This window comes from Sphaerodactylus townsendi, linkage group LG07 (genome assembly GCF_021028975.2).
Source record: "Sphaerodactylus townsendi isolate TG3544 linkage group LG07, MPM_Stown_v2.3, whole genome shotgun sequence".
Taxonomy (NCBI): domain Eukaryota; kingdom Metazoa; phylum Chordata; class Lepidosauria; order Squamata; family Sphaerodactylidae; genus Sphaerodactylus; species Sphaerodactylus townsendi.
Window position 1 is genome coordinate 81,556,725 of NC_059431.1, and position 21,071 is coordinate 81,577,795.

General features: G+C 41.5%; 1 protein-coding gene across 42 annotated transcripts in view; it reads right to left on the reverse strand.

Annotated features, from left to right (window-relative positions):
• The window catches only part of PTPRD (protein tyrosine phosphatase receptor type D), a 1,487,793-nt gene that overhangs the window by 41,264 nt on the left and 1,425,458 nt on the right, over positions 1-21,071 (reverse strand). For all 42 annotated transcript variants that reach the window (XM_048502785.1, XM_048502811.1, XM_048502810.1 and 39 more), the window contains 2 exons: positions 19,548-19,667; positions 17,951-18,105 (listed from right to left, as the gene is read on the reverse strand). In XM_048502785.1, coding sequence (XP_048358742.1) covers positions 17,951-18,105; positions 19,548-19,667 — 275 coding nt within the window. The remainder of the gene's footprint in view (positions 1-17,950; positions 18,106-19,547; positions 19,668-21,071) is intronic.

Genomic DNA, 21,071 nt, shown 5'->3' on the forward strand with positions numbered 1-21,071 from the left:
TGCAAAGCTGCTTAAACAATTCACAATTATAGTCATATCGTAATATAGCAATCCATAGGAAAGGTTACAGAGAAGCAAAGAAAACAGTTCCTGGGCTTGAGGGTTTGATCACACGAGCAAATTGAGAGGGGTTTGCAAAAACCCTTTATCAGATCCTAGATCTAGGGTGGGAGTGCGTCAGCCCATTAGAGAGAAGGAGGTTGTGTGCAGAAAGAGAAGGCTGAAGTTGGAAGTCAGCTCTACCTTCCCTCTAAGTGGACTTGGTTGAGCTTCCTGCAGCTTCACATGGGAGGCTGTGTAAGATAGGATGGCTGGGAGACCCCGGCACTGTGACTAGCCAGGGGAAGCTCAGCAGAAAAATGTGGGAGCATGAAAATAATTCCTGGCATATAATGTAGCCAGTCTGAAGCTCAGATGGGCGAAGAAAAAGGTTCTCAAGGAGAGGTTTGAAAAGTTTGAAGGTTTAAGAAACTAAGATGGAGGCAAGCAGGTCCCATGGGGTATCCTAGAGAACGCATACGAGGGCTTGTGTCCCGTTTAAAGAGGCGAGATGCTGTAATGGGCGAAACCTTTCAATGCTTTATAATCAGAAGAGAAAACTTTTAATTGAAGCACAAGAGCATAGCTTGAGAAGCTAATGGAAAGAATCCCTCTTGAGAAAACTTTAGGGGTCTCTTGAAGGGGCAAGACATACCTGCCTGCAGAACATACATAGGCATACCAGAGCACATATAAAGTAGGGAGGATTGCAGCTCAGTTTGAGATCTTGCTCTCTCTGAGGTACTGTAGTTGCTGCCACTGGGAGCTTTGAGCTTAGGGCTTTGCACAGGCTCAGAGGCTATGAGATCTGGTTTGAACCTTACAGCTGGAAGGCCAAGGGGGCTTCTTCACGAAGGACCTTTTGGCTTAAAGGCCATTGTCGAGAGCATCTTCCCCTTTCCATGCCTCATTGTCCTGGGTGGCTATGGGGCATTCTGAGGAGAGAGGTTCAAAACGGCAGTCCTCTTGGATAATGAGACCGGACTGGAGCATAGTGCCAGAATGTTGGCGTTCTCTTCCGTCCAGCATTTCTTTCTGTTACTGCAATTCAGTGACCTGTGGGACTCCTGCAGGGAATTTTTTGAGAAATGCGTGCCATTCTGGGGCACTGGCGGGAGGTACATGAGTGACTTTGGAAGTAGAAGAAGGTTAGCAGAGCTGAGGAAGTATATAGGCGTAGGGGGGGGGGGGAGCAAGCTGGCAAGACCCAGCCCAATGGTCTCCCGATGAGGATGGGATCGCACTTATACTGAGCTGGGAGCAGCGAAAGAGATCTCATAGAGGAGCTCCCGGAGGGAAAGGGTTTGAGGTCGCTGGATCTTGGTTCCGGAGAGCTGAGGAGATGCCAGGCAGCCGGGCCTCCCAGGCGGGCAGGCTTGGAGCGCTCGGGTCTTAGAGCTTTCCTGGGGGTCGCCCGCCCTCTGAGGAAGGAACCCTCCCTCCGTCAAGGGGTTGGCGGCCCCCGCCGGGCAGCCTGAATTCCTCCGGAAATGTCCTGGCTTGCGCCGAATTGAGACACTGCGTCGGGGGGGCTGTCTCGCTTAATATGCCCAGGCGGCTGAGAGGGCGCGGCTAGAAGGCTGGGCTTGATGGGCGAAAGACCCGATATCCTGGCGAAAGCTTTGAGCGTAATAGGCCAGCTCGGGGTTCCTTCCTAGGCCTGCGAGCCCGCTTCCGGCACTCAATGAGGCGCTTCTCCTTGGCAAAGGCGCTTAAGGAGTTCGCCCTGGAGCCTCCCTGGTTGTCAACCTGCCTCTTTGAGGGGGCCTCCTGGAGCCTGTTCACAAACTCAGCACTAGGGCTCTTGAGGCTTCTGCCAAGGTGCTAGAAAAAACTTTGGGTTATTAACCATCGGTATTGGGGACTTTCAAAAAAAAGCGCATTCAAGAAGCGGCATTCAAGATGCGACTGCAAGGGTGGCCACCTGGGCAGAAGGCGGTAGACTTGTGCATTGGGGCTGGCTGAAGCTTCAGCCAGCCATAAAGCTGCTTGCCCAGCCCGGTGGTGTAAGAAGCCGCCAGAGGCTTTCTGCTCCTCTGCTTATGCACTGCTGGCGGTGCACTGCAGCTTTCCACAGATCACATACTGTCGCGGGGGGTTTAAAGCATGTCACGAAGGTGGTTTTCTAGATCCCTCAGGAGAACCATTAGGTGGTTCCAGGCGACTCTTTCCTAACATGCCTCTCAAGCATAGGGCTGAGTGATTCCTATGTCCCGCATTGCTTTGGCGTGGAGCTTCCAGTGAGAGATATTTATAGCTTATAAGTGATTGCACTTTCGACTTAACCCGTCATGAACAATGCCATCACTCCCCCCCCCTCGGTATCTGTTGAAATGGATTGGGGCACAAAGCGAGGATATGCGACGCCGTCTTCCGTCAGGGTTTCTTTTCTTTTGCAGATGTCTGAAGTGGCTAATACGTTCTGCGAGAGTTTGAAACCAGCGCCATTACCACCTGGCTGAGCCGGAGAGTCGCGGTGGCTTCGGAAAATGAGAAGGCGGAGCAAGGGGAGGCGGCGAGCAGAGAGTGGAAGGAAAGGAGCAAGGGCAGAAGAGGACAGAGCGTCAATTTAGCGGATAGAGAAACCGGGTTGAGAATTGAAGGTGAAAGATCGAAGGAGGGCCTGCAGCAAAGGGGTATGGGGTCTGCAGGCTGATGGCGACGCAGTACTCCCGTCAGTAGCAGTGACATCGTGGCGAGGCTCTGTGCGAAGAGTCGCCCGATGTTTTCCCAGTCCTTAACAAATTCAATGTCCCCTTCTGGGTACCATGGACTGAGCTTCAATCTTTCCTCAACCAATTTAGCTCCCCTCTCTTCTGAGACCCTGCGCGTGCTTCGCGCTTTCAGCTCGTTAACGTGCTTGTCATAAGCCCTGCTTTTGCAAGCTCCCATACTCACCGGTGTTCCGTCGGACGGGAGAGTGTCCTAGGACGCGTGTGTCTGGATGCGCCGATCCAGCGGACGGGCGATACCGAAACGGTGGTCCCTGGATGCGCCGATCCAGCGGACTTCGGTACCGCGGCCCTTTCCCAGGCTGACGGTGAGCAGGGTGGAGGTTCGAGGATTCCCGGGTTTCGGCACCAGCTTGTAGTCATCCCCAGGGTCGTCGCTAAGGAAGAGGCGAGACGCGGAGGTTTCATCTGGTGGAGATCGCCAGCAGCGGGAGCGCGGAGGTCCGTGTTCCTAGCGAGTCTCCCGCGTGCTGGTTCCTGGCACCTTTATTGTGATTCTATCGGGTGTAGAAGGGAGGAACGGAGGGAGTTCCGGGAGAGCGGGAGGTCGGGAGATCATCATGTGATGCATGATCTCACCTGGCTACGTGCGGAGAGGAGCGTAAGCGTCTGAGCCTAATCCTCACCTGGGGGGCAAGACCATTGTCCCTGCGCCCGGTGACTGAGCCAGACAGTTCATGACCCGTGACTCATAGGGGGATGAGGAGTGGGGGTGCGGTGCGACCAGAAGGCCGTAGGAGCGTAGGTGTTCCAGCGCTCGACCACGGTGCTGCTGGGTCAGCGGTGCATTACTACAGAGTAACACAGAGCCTGAGCAATGTGCCTGAGAAGTTCAGAAGATCCTAATGGCGCTCTGCTGCTCTTCTTCATGAATAGCAATGATGTAATATTTCAGTAGTATTTCAATCTGTGTCTGTCATTCAGACTTCAAATTCTTACTCAACCACTGACCTTGCAGAAATTGCTATGGTCATGACACAGCTGAAATCAAACACTTCCAAGAAACAGGAGAGATTTAATCACCTTATTGACGTTGCCTTCCCCACCATTTATGGGATAGCTACAACTTCAGAGGAAGGTGACGGGAAACATAAATAAACCAATATCAATAGAAGTAAGTGAGAAGTAAAATGCTCCCTCATATTGTTCTGTTCTGTTCATTAGGAATTATTGTGGTTTCTCTCTAAAAGCCAGCATGCTTGATACTTGTAAAAACAAGGGTCAAATGATTTCTTAGCCATAAAACTTGTTTCCTTCAACTTGTCTCCAATTTAAATCTAATATATGTCAGAGAACTGTGGATAAAAGGGTACAATGTATGATTCCCTTAGCTCCTTTGGGGAAAAGCATGATAAAAATGTAATGAATGATTTTTTTCCCTTCTTGTAGGTTTTCACAACCTCTTTTACTCCAAAAAGTAGTTGGGCTTGAATAAGAAACTAAGCCAAATTACTGGTCTTTCTAACTCAACATTTATTGATTTATTTTATATTTCAGTTTGAAAATCTATAAACTTATGACTGTGGCAGCTACCAGCTCCTGTCTACTATCTGAATTGCTGCCAACTCTGCTATCTTGTAGGTTAGCATGTTGGTTTCATGTCTCATGAGGACATGCTTGATCGTTGGTTCATCTAGTATTTAGACAAAATTCTACGGTAAAAACAACTTCTACCATAGAGTTTTTGCCCAATTACCATAGTGCCTCCCATGTTGTTGGAGACATGATAAAGTCACTTTTGAAAGCAACTTCAGCATACTGACAATGTTGAGGTCTAGGTCTCAGTTTGTGCCAGGTAACATCCGCAGCACACCCCTCTGTTGTCAGGAGCTATCTGGAAACCATACTGAGGCCTTATGCTGAACATATTGCTCTATTTCTAATATATGGTCTCCACCAACATGTAGTTTTGTCCTTGCAGTAACACAAGACACATGTTGCTAAAATGACAAAATAATATGAGAAAAACCGTTTCAGCAGCATTAGGAGTTGCAGCAGTAATAAGATTCTAAATGTTAAGACATACCACATTTCAAGATTTGGTTTAAAAAAACAACTTGGGAGGGAAAAAAACAAGTTAATGATAATTCTTTTTTTTAAAGAGAAAAATATTCCAGAAATGGAACACTGATTGGAAAGCCTCCACTATAAAGATAACAGGACTATTTTAATAACAAAATATTCATTTTTGGAGGGCATGCAAAATGCCTTTCAAACCAAGGAAGGCTTTCATGGTGATTACTTTAGATTAAAACACAGGCAGTTCAAGTGCAGTCAAAGAGGTTAAGCAGCCAAAACTGATGAAATGCATTCTGGTGCTCTTCATGTCTATGGCTATTTGAGAATTCACGGTAGGTACAGCTGGGAAATCTCACAAATACCCTTGTCCAGATCTCAACTATTAGAGTTATAAAAATATTTTCACATTTCCTGCAGATGGTTAGATTCCTTTCTTTGCTCGTAATTTTAATTCACAATTCATTACAGACAGCTGTTGGCTCTGATAGAAACTAATTGTTCTTTTACTAGATTCAGCTGTGAGCAGCCAGGCTTCCTTTTCCTTACAGAGTATATATATAAACACTGGCAGGAAAAAAAATTAGCTAAATACATATGGATAAAATGAGTCATTGAGAATGGTGATCAAATAATATATCAAACTACAATGCAAGTCAAAGGAAATTATAGGACTTGCCAAGAATGATAAATATCAGAATATAAAGATCAATACTAACTTATAATGATGATAAGTTAAAGAGCAGCATTCCCATTTCATTAAAATGCACACAGGACTGCATTATAATAAGTGGTCAGGAAAATATTCAGCACAAATTATATACAGCAAGGCAAAGTTTCTATGTGAGAATGGGAAAAATCAGAAAAAATAATGCTGACAAATCATAAAATGTTGTAGGATATTGCTCTGTGAAAAGCAGTTCTTAAGAGTTCTCAAAATTGTGCATGTATGGAAAGTTTCTAAAAATTAGAATTAGAGCTGAATCTTTTAGAGAAGAATCAGATTAGAGGGAATAAGTAGTTTATGGTGAAACCAAAATATGTCTCCAAGCCCTCCTGGTTGGTCTGGTTTTCTTTTACTTCCACCCTTTTCTTCTCTTACTAGACCACCTTCTCTTATGCCCTTTTCTCTTGATCTGCTAGGATCTTCCATCTTCCGCTCAGCCAGGACCCCCAAGGATGCCTCTAGAGCTTGCCTGGCTTGGTTTAGGTTTTATTAAGTTACCTTATGAAAAGCACTTGAAATACTATTAACGAGCAAGACAAACTATTTTTATGAATTAGGTTTCATCTGCAAAGATCCTACAATCAAGGAAACTTTAATGACATTTGTATTAGGCAACTGCACACAAATACCAGTTGCCGGATCAAGTGTTCCCACAAAGGCCTTTTGACAGACAGTATTCCAATTTCCAAAGGGGTCAAACAGGGCTGCGTCCTGGCCGGCACTCTTTTCAATCTTTTCTTAAGTGACCTCCCCTCTGCTCTTTCAGCAGTGAACAGCCATGCCCCAAAACTGGGTACATCCCATGTATCAATTCTGCTCTATGCAGATGATGCTGTCCTTCTCTCTCGATCCAGAGTTGGCCTCAGACGCTTAATGAAGCACTGTGTGGATTACTGTGAATTCAACAGACTGACAATTAATTATGAAAAAACCAAGGTATTGGTCTTCTCTAGGCGCTTTAAGAAGCTCACATGGGCAATAAAGAGCACCCAAATTGAACAGGTTAAGTGCTATAAATACCTTGGCCTCTCATTCTCCTTTAACCTTTCATGGGCAACCCAGAGGAAGGCCGCTCTCCTAGCTACATCTAATAGTATGTCAGCATTACTACGTTTCTTTTACAGCAGTGGCCACTCCTTTATCCCTCCTACCCTCAAATTTTTCAATGCTAAAGTCACCTCGAGATTGCTTTACGGAATCCCAATTTGGATTCAAGCTATTAACCACTCCTTGAATTCTCTTCAATCCAATTTTTTTCATAAGATAACTGGACTCCCAAATTGTGTGCCCTATGCAGCCCTTTGTCTGGAGTTAGGTCAAAACTCCTTGGAATCAGCCGCTTGGCTGAGGGCTTTTAGATTCTGGCTGCGAATTCATTTTCTCTCAGACTGTAATTCCCTGGTCCACCATCTGCTCTCTGACACCCATTCCAACCCCTGGTTTTCCATAATTGAAGAAAAAATGGCCTCTATTGGACTGTCAGTGGATTCACTTTGCTCTTTGTCCTATTCAGAAGCTTATAGAAAATTAAAAGGTCAACTATTGGGTAGAGAACCGCAGCCAAGAAAACGTGCTCCCCCCTGTATTTTTCTCTCCCATTTGAATGGGGCCACTTGGCACACTACCTGTATTGCTTAATAAACCCTGCTCAAAGGAGAGCCATAATGCTCGCCAGGTTTAATGTTATGCCTTCTGCCTTGTTACATGTTACATCTTGTTACATGTTACATCTTGTTACAAGATTGTGCCCATGTAATGATGGCTCAGTTGAATCTCTGGCCCACCAATTACTACACTGTCTCAGATTCAAGGAAATCAGATCCAAGTATGTGAATCTTACTCCTTTACATTTACCCGATCTCCTTGATTTAATTAAATTACACTACTTGTTGGACAATCCTGATCCTTCTCTCTGCATGATAGTGGCACTTTCTCCTTTCTCCTGGAAATTCCTTTCTCCTGGAAATTACTAAACACCAGTACATTTCCTTCGACCTAACATTTATTTCCTGCATTGTATATGCTTTTTAATCCATTTTTATTGTTGTTGTATGGTTGTACGGTTGTCTATGCCAATAAAGGCTTGCTACAGAAAAAAATAATAATGACATTTGAAAATAGTAATTAGGCAAATTAAATCTTTGTTGAGCAGTTTGCATATAACATACTGAACCAGAGGCATATCTAGGAAAAATATAGCCCAGGGCAAAACCTGAGTTTTCCAGCCACCCCCCATGGGCGGCCGCCCTCCCCCACCACAACCGAACAATGTTTTCTTCCCTCCATATACTGTCTCTTGTTCCTTCTTAACATCTAGTGACAATATAACTAAGATGCAGCTTAGATAACTAAAAAGGTGTTTTCTTGTTTTCATTCTGGTATATCCTCTCAATCTAATCTTACATTTTTTTGCTCCAGCTTCTGTGACCCATACTGGGGCTCTGTTGCTGGTCTCTTTGCATCTCCTCACCATGTGTCAGAACAACAATGGTTCCTTTATTGCAGGTCAGAATAGTTCAGAGCAGTACAGAGTACAAAGATGCTTCTGGCTGCCCCCACCAGAACGTATCTATTTGAAAGTAACTAACAAGCCCAATTCCCGTGCCCAGCATATAATCACACAGCTGCACTACAGACCAAACTATTTGGCCTTCACTAGCTGAGCAGAGGAGAGATAAGCAGTTAGAAAACAGCAGAAGAATAGTTTCACACAGCATATTTCACAGGTCCCATCCCCCAGCACTCAGGCCATCCTGACACCATGCCGGGCTTTCCCCCAATGGCTCCGTGTCCACGGGTTTGTTGATCGTGAAGGTTGCTGGTGTTGGAGGGTGGAACTCAGCTTTACCGTTCACCACAGGACCACTGAGTGCCATTGCGGGGCCGCTGTGGGCTGCAGGCTGTTCCCTCGCCCTCCTCCGGACCCAAGTAGGTATGCATCTGCCGGGCCAGGGAAGGAGGAAGAATCTGATGGGAGCATCAGCCCTAACCTCGGACAGGACCTGGGGGAAGGAGGAGGGGTGTGGGGGTGATTTTCCACCCCCACGTGACTAAATGGTGGTTGCCCAGGGACATTTGACTCCATATGTCCCCCTGGGAGGTATGCCTTTGTACTGAACCATTCACACTGTCTAATGAGGAACAAATGGCTAGTACTATGCTACAAGTAGACTGAAACTCTCTGAATTGATATATCCGGTTCATCAGTAATAAATTGTCCCAGAAATATAGATATGTGGCAGATTTCTTGGCTTGGTATTTGTAGTAATGATGATGACATTTTCAAACTGATCCTAAACGGGTTGATGTAGAAATATGCCAGTGATTTTAATCAAACTTAGTAAAGCTGTTTAGCCCTGTTCTATACACTGTGATTTACTGTTAGAAACTTCAAACATAATTCTACATGCTCATATCAGGATGATATCTAGCACTTGCTAATAGATTACACAATAATAAAAGCTAAGGAAGAAGAAAACTTTTGAACTAAGGGAACCCTGGAAAAGAAGACAAGGTGTAATTGGAGATGAATAGGTCACTTTTTCTGATTAAAAACAAAAACAACACAAATTTTGAAACATCTGAAAGTGCTAAACTTGAATCTGAGAACATCCAACTAAGCAATTTTGAACACAGGATGCTACCTGAATGTCTGCAGTGCAATCCAGATAGGAGGGAGTGCTGCAGTGGCCAGGGGTCTTTGGGCGGCGCAAAAAGGAGGGAAATTTAAGAACCCTCCTGCTGCTTCAATTGTCCATAGCAAAAACAAGCTGTCAAAGACCCGTCCAGGACTTTGGAGTGCTAGCAAAGCCAAGCCTTTGATTCTGAACCAGTACTCAACAACACAAAGCAAAATGTTTATATTTTTTTATTTAAAAGAAAGAAAAATAAAAGTTTTTTTAAAAATAAACCATGAATATAAAATCAAAAGGTACATATACAGACACATAATAAAACAATAAAGTACACTTATTAAAGAAACGCTGGCTAGAAAACATAGCCGAAGTCCTCACTGCATAGGCAGAGTTCTTCAAAGAAAGCAGAGGCAAAAAAAACAACAACTAAAAGACAAAGGAAAGATGGCTGCTAACACTAATGGGATTTATTTATGGCAAAAGTTGGCCACACCAAATAATTACCAATTAACCAATCAGGTATCAAGTTAGTGAGAAATTTCTGGAAGACGAGCAAATTACCCTGCCTTTTGAAGCTTTCAATTAGGGCTCAAATCCAGCTGAAAAGAACTGGAGATGACTCCATGTCCATAATGAGGAATCTGACCTTGGTGATAGTACAGCCCATCTCTATCTCCAAACACCTGCAACTAAGATATGTGAAAACATGAGAGATGGAAAACAAGAATGGAGTCTCTTTGGACATAGCAAAATGGTCATTCTCTTCACACAAGTTTACACCACACTTTTGTGTAAAGTAAGCCTGTGGGCTTGGATGGCAACATTCCTGGGCTGGAACAGGAATGCCCCAGACTGTCCCCTCTTCTGTACCAGCATCCCTCACTTGAATGCTGAAAGAGGCGTAGGGCTCCTGGCTGGCAGTGCCAAACTGCCCACCAGAGCTGCCTGGCAGAATGCTTGGACTTTGGCATCTTTGCCCTCTTTGCCACCATGGAAGCCCCTTATGCCAGCAGAGAGGGCAAATATGTCAGCATAGCCCTCCGCCACTGTCAAAGCCTCCGCCACTCTCAAAGTCCTTTATCTGGATTGGGCCACTGCAACAAAGTAGTAGAATTACTATTGGAAGAGAACCGTAATGATAAGGAATGCTAAGACAGAGAATATGAGAGCAAGATATAGCTTAATTGAAAGACACAAGAAAGGAAGAAAAAAACAGCCAAAAATAAAAGATAAGAAGTAAATGAATGAACCGATTTTATATGAGATAGAAATTTACATTTAATACTGAGAATCAGTAGAAACCAATGGAGCACAGAAAACAAAATGCTGATATGGTCAAAGTAATTATGGCAAAAAAGATGATGCTCAGCAGCATTCATAACAGAAACAACAGAGTGGAGATGAGATAAAGACAGACCATTAGAAAGACCATTATAGTAATCAAAGCAACAAAAAAGATAAGAGAATGAACAAGTATTATATGAGTGCATGAGAAAGGAAGAAACATATCTCAGAAACATTAAGATGAAAATACCAAGTTTAGCAAGATTGGGGCTATGAGAAGAGAAGGATAACACAGAAATAGATGAAGAGCTTGAGCACAACAGTGGTCAGGAGCATCAACAATTTTAAGAAAAAAGGAGGAAGAAACAGAATGAAGACACTAGGGAAGAAGATTAAGAATTCACATTTTCAGAGACAGTGCTTAGTGATCCAAACTGCAACAGCCGAGATGAACAGAAACAATAGGCTGAACAGGAGGAAAGGGTGCAGAAGCAAACAAAGAACAAAATAGTCGGCATGAGTTGAGATCACAGGGTAGAGGGCAATTTGGATCTCTTTCCTGTAGCCTCTCAAATAATTCACTCCAGGATTTTATTAGCTATCATGCCAAACCCTTTGCCCCTTTCTCTTAATTTGTTTGCCTCAGAATCCCTGACTTCCAAGTGCATATTCAATCAGACATTTTTGAGTTCTCTTTTTTTAGTTAACTTACATTTTCTGTAAACCTGGGGAGCCCCCCCCCCCCCTTGCAGGTATATAGAAGCTGTTATTTTTTGCTGTGGGTGAGTTTGTTGTGCTGATTTCACAATTATAAAAGGGACAGCTTACTTGCTATTAGGATTTAAAAAATAGGGGTTTGAGAAGAGAAGTGGGAGGAGGAACTTGTCCCCTTGAAATTAGCATTCTGTATTCTGTGAGATCTCGGGGGTTTCAGATATCCCAATTTCCACTCTTCTCTTTCCCCTTGGAATCTCAACTTCTCTGAATATTCTGTCCTATTTATTAAAACATTTGTACCAAGCCTTTTCTCTCTAAATATCACCTCAATGAAGCTTACAATGTCAGCAACAACAGCCAATTTAATCCATGTTAGGCTTTTTTGTTTTTGCTTTTCCTCTGAGTTAATTTACAATGATACCCTATTTACTGGAAAGAAAAACAAGTTTTTCCCCCCATGTGGGCTGTCCTAAATTCTCATCCAAGCTACAATTATGTGTGTAATTTAAAAAACCCTTTAAAAACCTCTTAAAAGGACAATTGTCTTCCATTAAGAGTCATTTTTGAGTAAATATGGTATTTTCTTTTCTGCATACACATTGAGTCTCTAAAAAAGAAAAAGCTAGTTAGGCACAAAAAATGGAGAACAGATCCAAAACTTGTGCTTATTTATTATTCATTTAAAACATGTTATGCCACCTTCCAGGTCCCCAGATGGTGAACATAAAAACATTAACACATCTGAACAATTAAAAACTTTTAAAGTTATAAAATAATGCAGTAAAACAGATAAACACCACCAGAATCAGGAAGGACGGTCTTCTGTTACTGGAGCATGCCAAAAAAACCCCAAACCTTCAGCAGCATTTAGTATTTGAAACTCCAAAAAAGCTAAAATCTTAAGATTCATATTTAACAACTCAGAAATGGTAAACTCACCTTGCATGTCTAGTTTACAAGTTCTGAGATGTGAGTACTAAGGTCTAGTTCATGTCTATCCTCCTCGATGTGCATTATCTGTGCATTAAGGCTGCATTTGTAGGCCCTGCTTATACACTTCTCTGGTTCACTGAGACAGATCATTTGTGTGTGTGTGTATGTATGTGTATGTACATGTGTGTGTGTGTGTACACACACACACACACACACACACACACACACACACACACACACACACACACACACACACACACACACATGTGTAAGGTCTACATCACAGCTACACTTCTTTCTTACGTTTCAAATGTTGACACCTAACAGCCCTGCTGTGGCTGCTTGGCATACAGCATGAACTAACTACTCCTGTACCATGTAAAGGGGAAGTATGCTATTGAAATTTAAGAAGATCTGGGGAAATGTTTTGTCATGGGCAAGTGATGCTGTATGAAGGTCAGGCAAGTGATGCTGCTGTAAGAATTTCCAAATCAGGAAAGGAATGTGCAAACTAAAAGAGAAGATTACTAGCCAAAACAGTGGATCTTGGAGGGATCTGATAATGGAGGAGGTAAGGTGCTCCCTTTTCAAATGCAGTTAGGGCATACCACTGACACCCTGGTCAGGACTCTTCAACTGAGGTAAGACAGATGGAGACTTCCAATGTAGAGGAAAGAAATGCTAGTGCCTCCCCTGCGCATGGAATGTTAGGCCACTACCTCCTCATTCTCCTTTCCCATTGGAGTATCACTGATATGGAATAAACTCTCCCTTGCAGAGCCATTGGGCTTAAAAGGAGAGTTGCCATCCTCCAAAATGGGGTCTGGAGATCACCCACTATCAAAAATCTCCAGACTGCAGAGATCAGTTCCCAAGGAGAAAATGGTTGATCTAGACTCGAATCTAGAGGGTAGACTCTATGGTATTGTACAGTCCAAAAACCTCCCCTCCCCAAGTTCCACCCCCAAAATCTCCAGATATTTTCCACCCAGAGCAGGCAACCCTAATCATAAGATCTTTCTGTTTCAGAAGGCATATATATGTACTTGTGTCTTTGGGCTGATGCCTGATTTTATCTGTTGATTGGACAGTGTTTATATTATGTTTTCTAAAGACACATTGGTTGTCATGGGCCCTAAATGTTTTAAAACAAATACATATAAGAAATATCATTAAGTGAAACAGCAGACCATGTACTTTGATGCTGTAAATTGTGAATTACACCATTACTATTAAAGGACAGATACACGATAATGATATTGACATAAAATAAAATGATGCTTTCAGAAGCAGGTTATGTGCAGAGCCAATCTGGTTTTCCCCTTCCCTCCCCAGCAAGACTATGATCATGGGTTTAAAATAATTTATCTTCAGCATGAGAATGTGGAATTTTACATATCATGTGAGAGAGGTTCTTTAAATCTACAAAATTAATTTTTCAAAAATGTTGAGGCCTCTTCCTGTTATAAATATTAGCAATGTATATGAAAACTTCATTAAGCTAAATGACTCCTAAAGGCTTACCCAATGGCACTCAGGTATGGAAAACATGGGATAAGTGACTGCGTTTTCTCATTAATATTCTAGGTAATATTATTGAAGCAACTACTAAGAGTTCTGTAAGTTTGGAAACAAAGTAAAAAATGTATTGTCGAAGGCTTTCACGGCCGGAATCACTTGGGTGCTGTGTGGTTTCCGGGCTGTATGGCCGTGTTCTAGCAGCATTCTCTCCTGACGTTTCGCCTGCATCTGTGGCTGGCATCTTCAGAGGATCCTCTGAAGATGCCAGCCACAGATGCAGGCGAAACGTCAGGAGAGAATGCTGCTAGAACACGGCCATACAGCCCGGAAACCACACAGCACCCAAAAGTAAAAAATGCTTGTTGTTGCCTCATGGTGCTATTTTGCTGTGATCTGATTAGCACCTGTTTCCCAGAATTAATCCAACTTCAAATGCAACCTTGCGCTTTCCCTGCTATCATTAGACCACATAATATGCTGTCTATTGCAGATCCTTAGAATTTAAGCCTATGTTCGAAACAATCAGTACTCATTAAAAGGATATTTAATTTTACAAATTAAACAACATCAGCATGGAAACAGAAACTGGACTATGATACTACTTAACAGCTCTGTAATAGGGAGTGTATTATACAGAGGAAAAAATGTGCATCTTCATTAGGCATGTATGTTATTTAACAGAACCAAAGTGTTTGGCAAAATAGGCAATTGTTTATAGTACCATATCTGTAAGAGGTATAAGAGTCAGCTGCAACGCCTGATGTTATTTTCATGTTTATTTATTTACTGCTTTCTATGAAATAATACAAAACAGAAACAAAATAGATATCTGAGTGAAGAAGCTGGAGGTCTAGACTGTTTTCAATATTTAACCAGAGTTTCAGTTCATAGACAATACCTCAGTATACATGTTTTATCATCAGGGAATGGTGCTAGGTGTCATGGGTAAAGAAAAGGTAGCTTTAGACTGGTATTTTTGATCAGAATCAGCACATCTGAGCAGCAAGAAAAGATCCATGGAACGGGAGCTATGACAGGCAGTGCAACTGAAGTCATTGGGCATAACTCAAAGGGTGTAACTCTGAAGTCAAAACACGTAACTCTGCTTAGGACTATACCAAGAAGGAATGATTAAACTGTTAACAAGCAACTCTTTTAGGCCCTGCAAGGACCAATAATGTATGCCCTAGCTAGAAACTTAGTTTGCTTAGGTGGTTTGTGAAGAAAACAAGTCACTCACAGCTTTATTATTGTTGCCTAACAGAACTGTTCATTTTAGCTGTACTGTGTTAAAAGCTTTTTTGGCATCCATGAAAACAACATCCAATGATTTTACGTCAATTCAGTCATGTGCCTCAAATTTATGCCTGAAAAGCTTATTTGAGAAATGATTATGATTATTTTTATACTATACCATCAACACAGTTTGCTCTGTTCTGAAAAAAAGGAAACAGAACTTTATAAAAAGAAGTATATTCTAGTTATTACAGTCTTGAAATGAGGGAATGAGTTTTGGTCACAATGATTAAAGTATGACAACATAATTTTGAACATCTGTTAAGTAAGGAAGGAAGGAAGGAAGGAAGGAAGGAAGGAAGGAAGGAAGGAAGGAAGGAAGGAAGGAAGGAAGGAAGGAAGGAAGGAAGGAAGGAAGGAAGGAAGGAAGGAAGGACGATTTAAATCTGGAACAAAGAGCAGCATACAGTGAGGGAGAAAGTGAGAAGTAGCTTTGGCTGCCTAGATGTCCAACGGGCAGGGGTGTACCTAGGCGAACTGGTGCCGGGGGACAAAACCTGAGTTTGGCGCCCCCCTCCCCGCCCGGCGTATGGGCTGCCACCCTCCCCCACCATGACCAAACAAGGATTTTTGTACCAGCTCACAAAACACCTCCCACTCCCAGCAAAACATGCATGGCTCTCTCCCCACCAACTCTTTTCCTAATTTCCTAATCAGAACAACCCTATGAGGTAGCCTGAGAAACAACTCCAAGACAGTGCAAGTGGGTATTAAGTATGTAAATCTCTCATAAATCACCCCCAGCAAAACATTTACCAAACAAATGTCAGCATCATCTCTCACAAAACACCTCCAGTGGAATCCACCCCCCAAACAGCATCACTTTCAATGGTGTTTAAACTAGGGAGCTCAGATTCTTCTTTTAAACCTCACTCTTAAAGGGAGAAATCTGGGGTCCCCGGTTAAAACAAAAGTGAAAGTGATGCTGTTTGGGGGTGGATTCTCCATCCTGACTACAGCCAGCATCACTTTTTGAGGGTTGGAGATCTCAGAGATGAAACAAAATACCATATTTGGCTGTTGAATATGAGCAGAATTTGGGCACATTCGGACAAAATTGTCCGGGATTATGTCACTGCCCAAATATGAACAGAATGCTTGAATGGCAAGGTATTTGGGTTTTTTTTGGGGAATTATTTTGGAAGTGTTTTAGGCCTGCAGGGGCTTGAATTTTTAAAGCTAGCAGCACCATGATTTCAGGGAGGCATCATCCAGAGAGCTTGCTCATGATATTGATTACCACCTGAGAGTTTGGCAATGTTTACAGCATTCCAGGCGAGCAGCAAAGTTATGGATGCCCAAATGGAGATGCCCTATCCCCATTGTTTTCAATGGAGACTAGCTAACCTGAAGATAAGAGGGCTACCCATTTGAGGGACCATAACTTTGGTCCCCCTGAACATAACTTCACCAAACTTGGGTAGCATCATAAGAATAGTTAACAGATGATACCCTGAAATTTTGGGCACATTTCTTGGGGTGCCTGGAAGAGGTGTATTTTTAAAGCTAGTGACACTAAAATTTCAGGGTATCATCTGTTAACTATTCTTATGATGCCACCCAAGTTTGGTGAAGTTATGTTCAGGGGGACCAAAGTTATGGTCCCTCAAATGGGTAGCCCCCATCTCAGCTTAGCTCCCATTGAAAACAATGGGGTTGGGGCACCCCCTTTGAGTGTCCATAACTTTGCTGCCCCTAAACCAAACATTTCCACCTCAAATTTGGGTGGGTATCTGCATCAGGAGGTGAGGTCTCTGGATGGTACCCTGGAAATTTATGGTGTTGCTAGCCTGCTACAAATACGCCCTGCGAAACCTTGGAAAGTGAAAAAACACTTAAAATTTTAAAAAACCACAAACGACCCTGAAATGTTGGCGCCCCCCCATTTGATGAGGGGCGCCTGGGGACAGAGGGTACCCCCTGTCCCTAGGCAGGAATGCCACTGCAAAGCTGTGAGTGAACTGTTTCCTTCACAAACTATCTAAACAAATTAAGTTTTTTTATGGGTTGAAAAATTCCTGGAGATTTGGGGCGGAGGGTGACCTTAATAGGAACCACAGAGTCCACTCTTTCCAAAGAAACTGATCTCTGTAGTCTTGAGCTGTAACTCTGGGAGGTCTCCAAGTTGGAAATTTTAATGTACATTCAATTACAGGTTGTTTCTAATACTTGTTAGGATGCCTCACTAAATAATTTCAACTTTCAAATAAGTAAATTAGGATCGTTGACAATCTCTTGAAGAGTAGAATGGGTAAATGTGCCATTGGAAAAAAAATTTCATACTATTACAGCCCATTCATCCAAGCAACTTGTGAAATATCCAAGAATTTGAAAAATCTGATTTTTAACTTGCAGAAATTCTATTAACAGGGGTATACGAACAGCAAAATCATAGTGATTCCAAGATGATCTCTTGTTCTCTCTCTCTCTCTCTCTCTCTCTCTCTCTCTCTCTCTCTCATAAACACACACACAGGAAGTATAGGTGAGATCCAAAGTACTGCACAGGAAATCTTCATGCATACACTAGAGCATGTGAAAGTTCCTGAAACTCCTATTCCATGCAGCTAGAAGATTGTGTATGCATACTACAAAAGGAGAAGCAGAGAGAGAGTCTGGGTACACAATTGGGTAGTCCTCGTGTGTATTCTGTACTTCATTGCCAGGGTTCATGAAGCCACTTCAAGTACAATGCCAACAGAATTTTTAACATTGTTTTTGAATGGTTAACCCCATCCACTCATGACTCTATTCAAATTGCTTTTGAAACTCCTCTTGGTTTTAGAAGCAGGTCACCATATAGTACTAAAAATTTTAAAAATCGAAAGTTTGTCCTCAGACAGCTAATTTGTTAGTTGTCTATATCTAGGTGCATGATTACAACCATTATGTAGTTTCATAACTAGAACTGTGAGATAACTAGATATAATGGCTTTGTGTTGTTATGCTATAGTATTTGCAGTCCTAATAATGAACTGATTTGGTATAACATTTTCATAATGCTGAATATGGAGGGTTTCATTTTTTTTTTAAAGCAAAGCTTTCCCTTACCTGCAGTGAACAACCATTGGTCCAGCATCAGGAGGATTACAGGTTTTGACTCGTCGTAAGAAAGCTAGGAATGGTGTAGGGTGTTCTGGAACTCCATGGTCAGGCCAGGCGGTAAACTGGAACTGTCTTACTTCTCTTTTTTCACTTGACCCATTCTACAGGACAAAAAGCCTTGATTGAAATGACTGCTTAATTCCACAAGAATGAAAAGGCAAGAAAAGGATTGTGAAACTTATGCAATATTCCATCTGATAAAAACAACACAAACAACTTTATGATAAGATGCTGCAATAAATTGTCTTGCCACGCAAACCTAATCTGTTATTCATCTTGACATCCAGCCCATTTTCAATAGATAGCTGTTACTGATTAATTATACTAATGACATTAGCCAAGATGATGCTGGATGGCATATGCACAACACTGGCACTTGGTATGTCTGCTACCCACTATTTGGTTCAGAAACCTGTGTAAATGCAAAAAAATGCTATTAAAAATGGCTGTTAATCAGCTTAGATGAAGGAGAACAAAATGAAAATATTCAAATAGCTAAAAGGCTAATGTAAGGAATAGAATATTTTAGAAGAATGAACGTGAAGCAATGTACAGAAGAATATACAACAAAACTGATTTAGCTTACATATCAAGAAATTAAATAAAGATGGTGGAAATAACAAAGATCCCACTGGAAGTTAATGTTGAAGGAAGGAGTTCTGACAGTGAACCTTGGCTTTCTTGCCTCCTTTGGTATATGCAAGTGTCAAGTCCTTCAATTATGAAAGAGTTAATTAAACTATTTGTAAGTAAGCATTGGTTGGATTAGCATAGCCAATGGGGTTTGATTAACTAGATACCTGCATTAATGAAATGATCCACTGACTGTCATTGGCTAATCAATATATTGCCATAAACGATGTATTTCGAAGCACATCCACATTTGAGAGGAAGTTGAAAACTTCCTTGTTCTAAGTCAGTTGGAGTCATACCTTCTCACCATGTAGAAGCAGCATGTAGCTCGTTAGAGCGGACTGCTTTATTATTACCCTTCCCTTCTTTTTTTCTTAGTAAAGTTTACCTAAGCTAACCAGCAGTGTCTATGATTATTTACTCTGCTGTTTTACATTTTACATTTTACACCACATTTTACCCCACATTTTAACATCCCCCCCTCACACTGCAGTCCAAATGCTACTAGAAATGCTGCTCTTGGGAAATGGGAGACCCCATCAAAACAGCTTGAGGGAGAAAACAGAGGACTCCATCAGGAGGGAGAATCAATTAAAATACCCCCCCGCACACACACACACAATTCCTGTAGAAATGTTAGGCAGGATCCTTTTGAGAATGTTACTGTTGCTGACTGGTGGACTATATGCATGTAGACTGTTTGCCAGTTGAATGCATCTATGTTAAGAGAACTCCCTCCCTTTTAAAGTGAGATAATACATGCTTGTGATGCAGCTAACGTTTCCTTCCTTAGAAATGTTATGATTCTCTAAAACATGTGCTGTCCCATTAAATCCCTCCCCCCACAAATACAATATATATATATATATATATATATAATATATATATAATATATATAGCGGAGAAGTACCTTATAAAGTGCAAATGTCCTAACACAGTATGTTGCTAACTCCACAGTGTCCAGCAAAGTCACTTGGATCAGTCCATATGTTTCTGTTCCTCTGCTAGGCCAGTACTGATCACACTTGACCTGAAACAAACATCTGAATTATTAATGTATTTACTATAAAAGTCACATCCCAATGTTAGAGAAACTTCTCCAGGATAACACAATTTCACATACATCTTATTTACTAAAAAGGTGAAAATGATTGTAAAAATTATTTATGATTTGTGGTTTCCCTAGAATACAGTCTATGCATACCTTTCATATATTTCACTATCATTTCAGAGTTCATTAAAATGTAGAAAAACATATTTTAATTATCTCATCAGATTTATCTAACCTTTGACATCTTCATTTCTGTGTTTATTAACTTAGTCCCTCTTATCTAGCTGAGGATGCCTTTAGGTTTATAAGATATGCTCTATCTCACATCTTTAGTCCTATACTGGGATGCTATAAATTTCTTAGTAACATAAGATCTTCCCTGCTTTGTAACTTGCTGACCAGTTACTTTTACTACTGAGAGAAAGACTCCTTGATTTTCAGTTTATATAGATCCCTTATTCTTTTATATCAAATATAATATTCAAACCTATTTTCCTGTTCCCATAGTACTTTTTTGTTTCTTCTAAAAGAATTACCAAGATTGTTGTTAGGGAAGTCAGTAATGGTGGTTCTTGTCTCCTAATACAGTTGTATATTGAGGAAGGGCCAGAAAACAGCAATGCTTGTGTTTATAGTGGCTACCTGATGCCTCTTTTTGTTCATACAGGAATCAATGCATGCAACACCTTACAAAGAGATCTGTACTGGTTCAAACAGTTGCAAAATACATTGGTCTGCTAGAATGTTATAATTTTAGATCCAGCTCTTGTACTGCGCCCATTCAGACTCATACGGCAGTGCTATAAAACATATTAAATTAAATTGTAATCTTGTACTTCCAAACAGCATCATTGGCTTCTGGGTTAAGCAATTTGAAGGCTACAGTTTTACTGCAAATAGAACAGGGCTGCAAGGAAAGAATGGATTGCTTTGGCAGGGAATATTTTTAAAAAATATGCCACAACCTATGAAAAGTATTACAGAAAAATATAATTTTCTGCTTAGTCCTCTGTTATGAAACAAATGATGACATTACATTAATGGGTCTTTAAAATACATGAATTAGTAGAAAGTGTTCATACGACAGATTTTAAAGGATATTTCATCTCGAGAAATTTCTACTTCAAAATATTGCCTGTGTTAGCAAGCAAAATCATCCTGCACACCAACTGATAAATAATACAAGCGTATGCTTATCACTTCCACAGCTAAAAAAAATTACATTTGGTTGAAAGTATCTTCTAGTGTATAATGTGACAGGCTATACAATCCCAAAGAAGATATAAAGTTTCAAAACAGCTTAAATCATCTTATTTTAAAACTGATGATACACTACTATGCTTTATAAAGAACTTATGTTCAATGAGATCCAAAGATTACTTT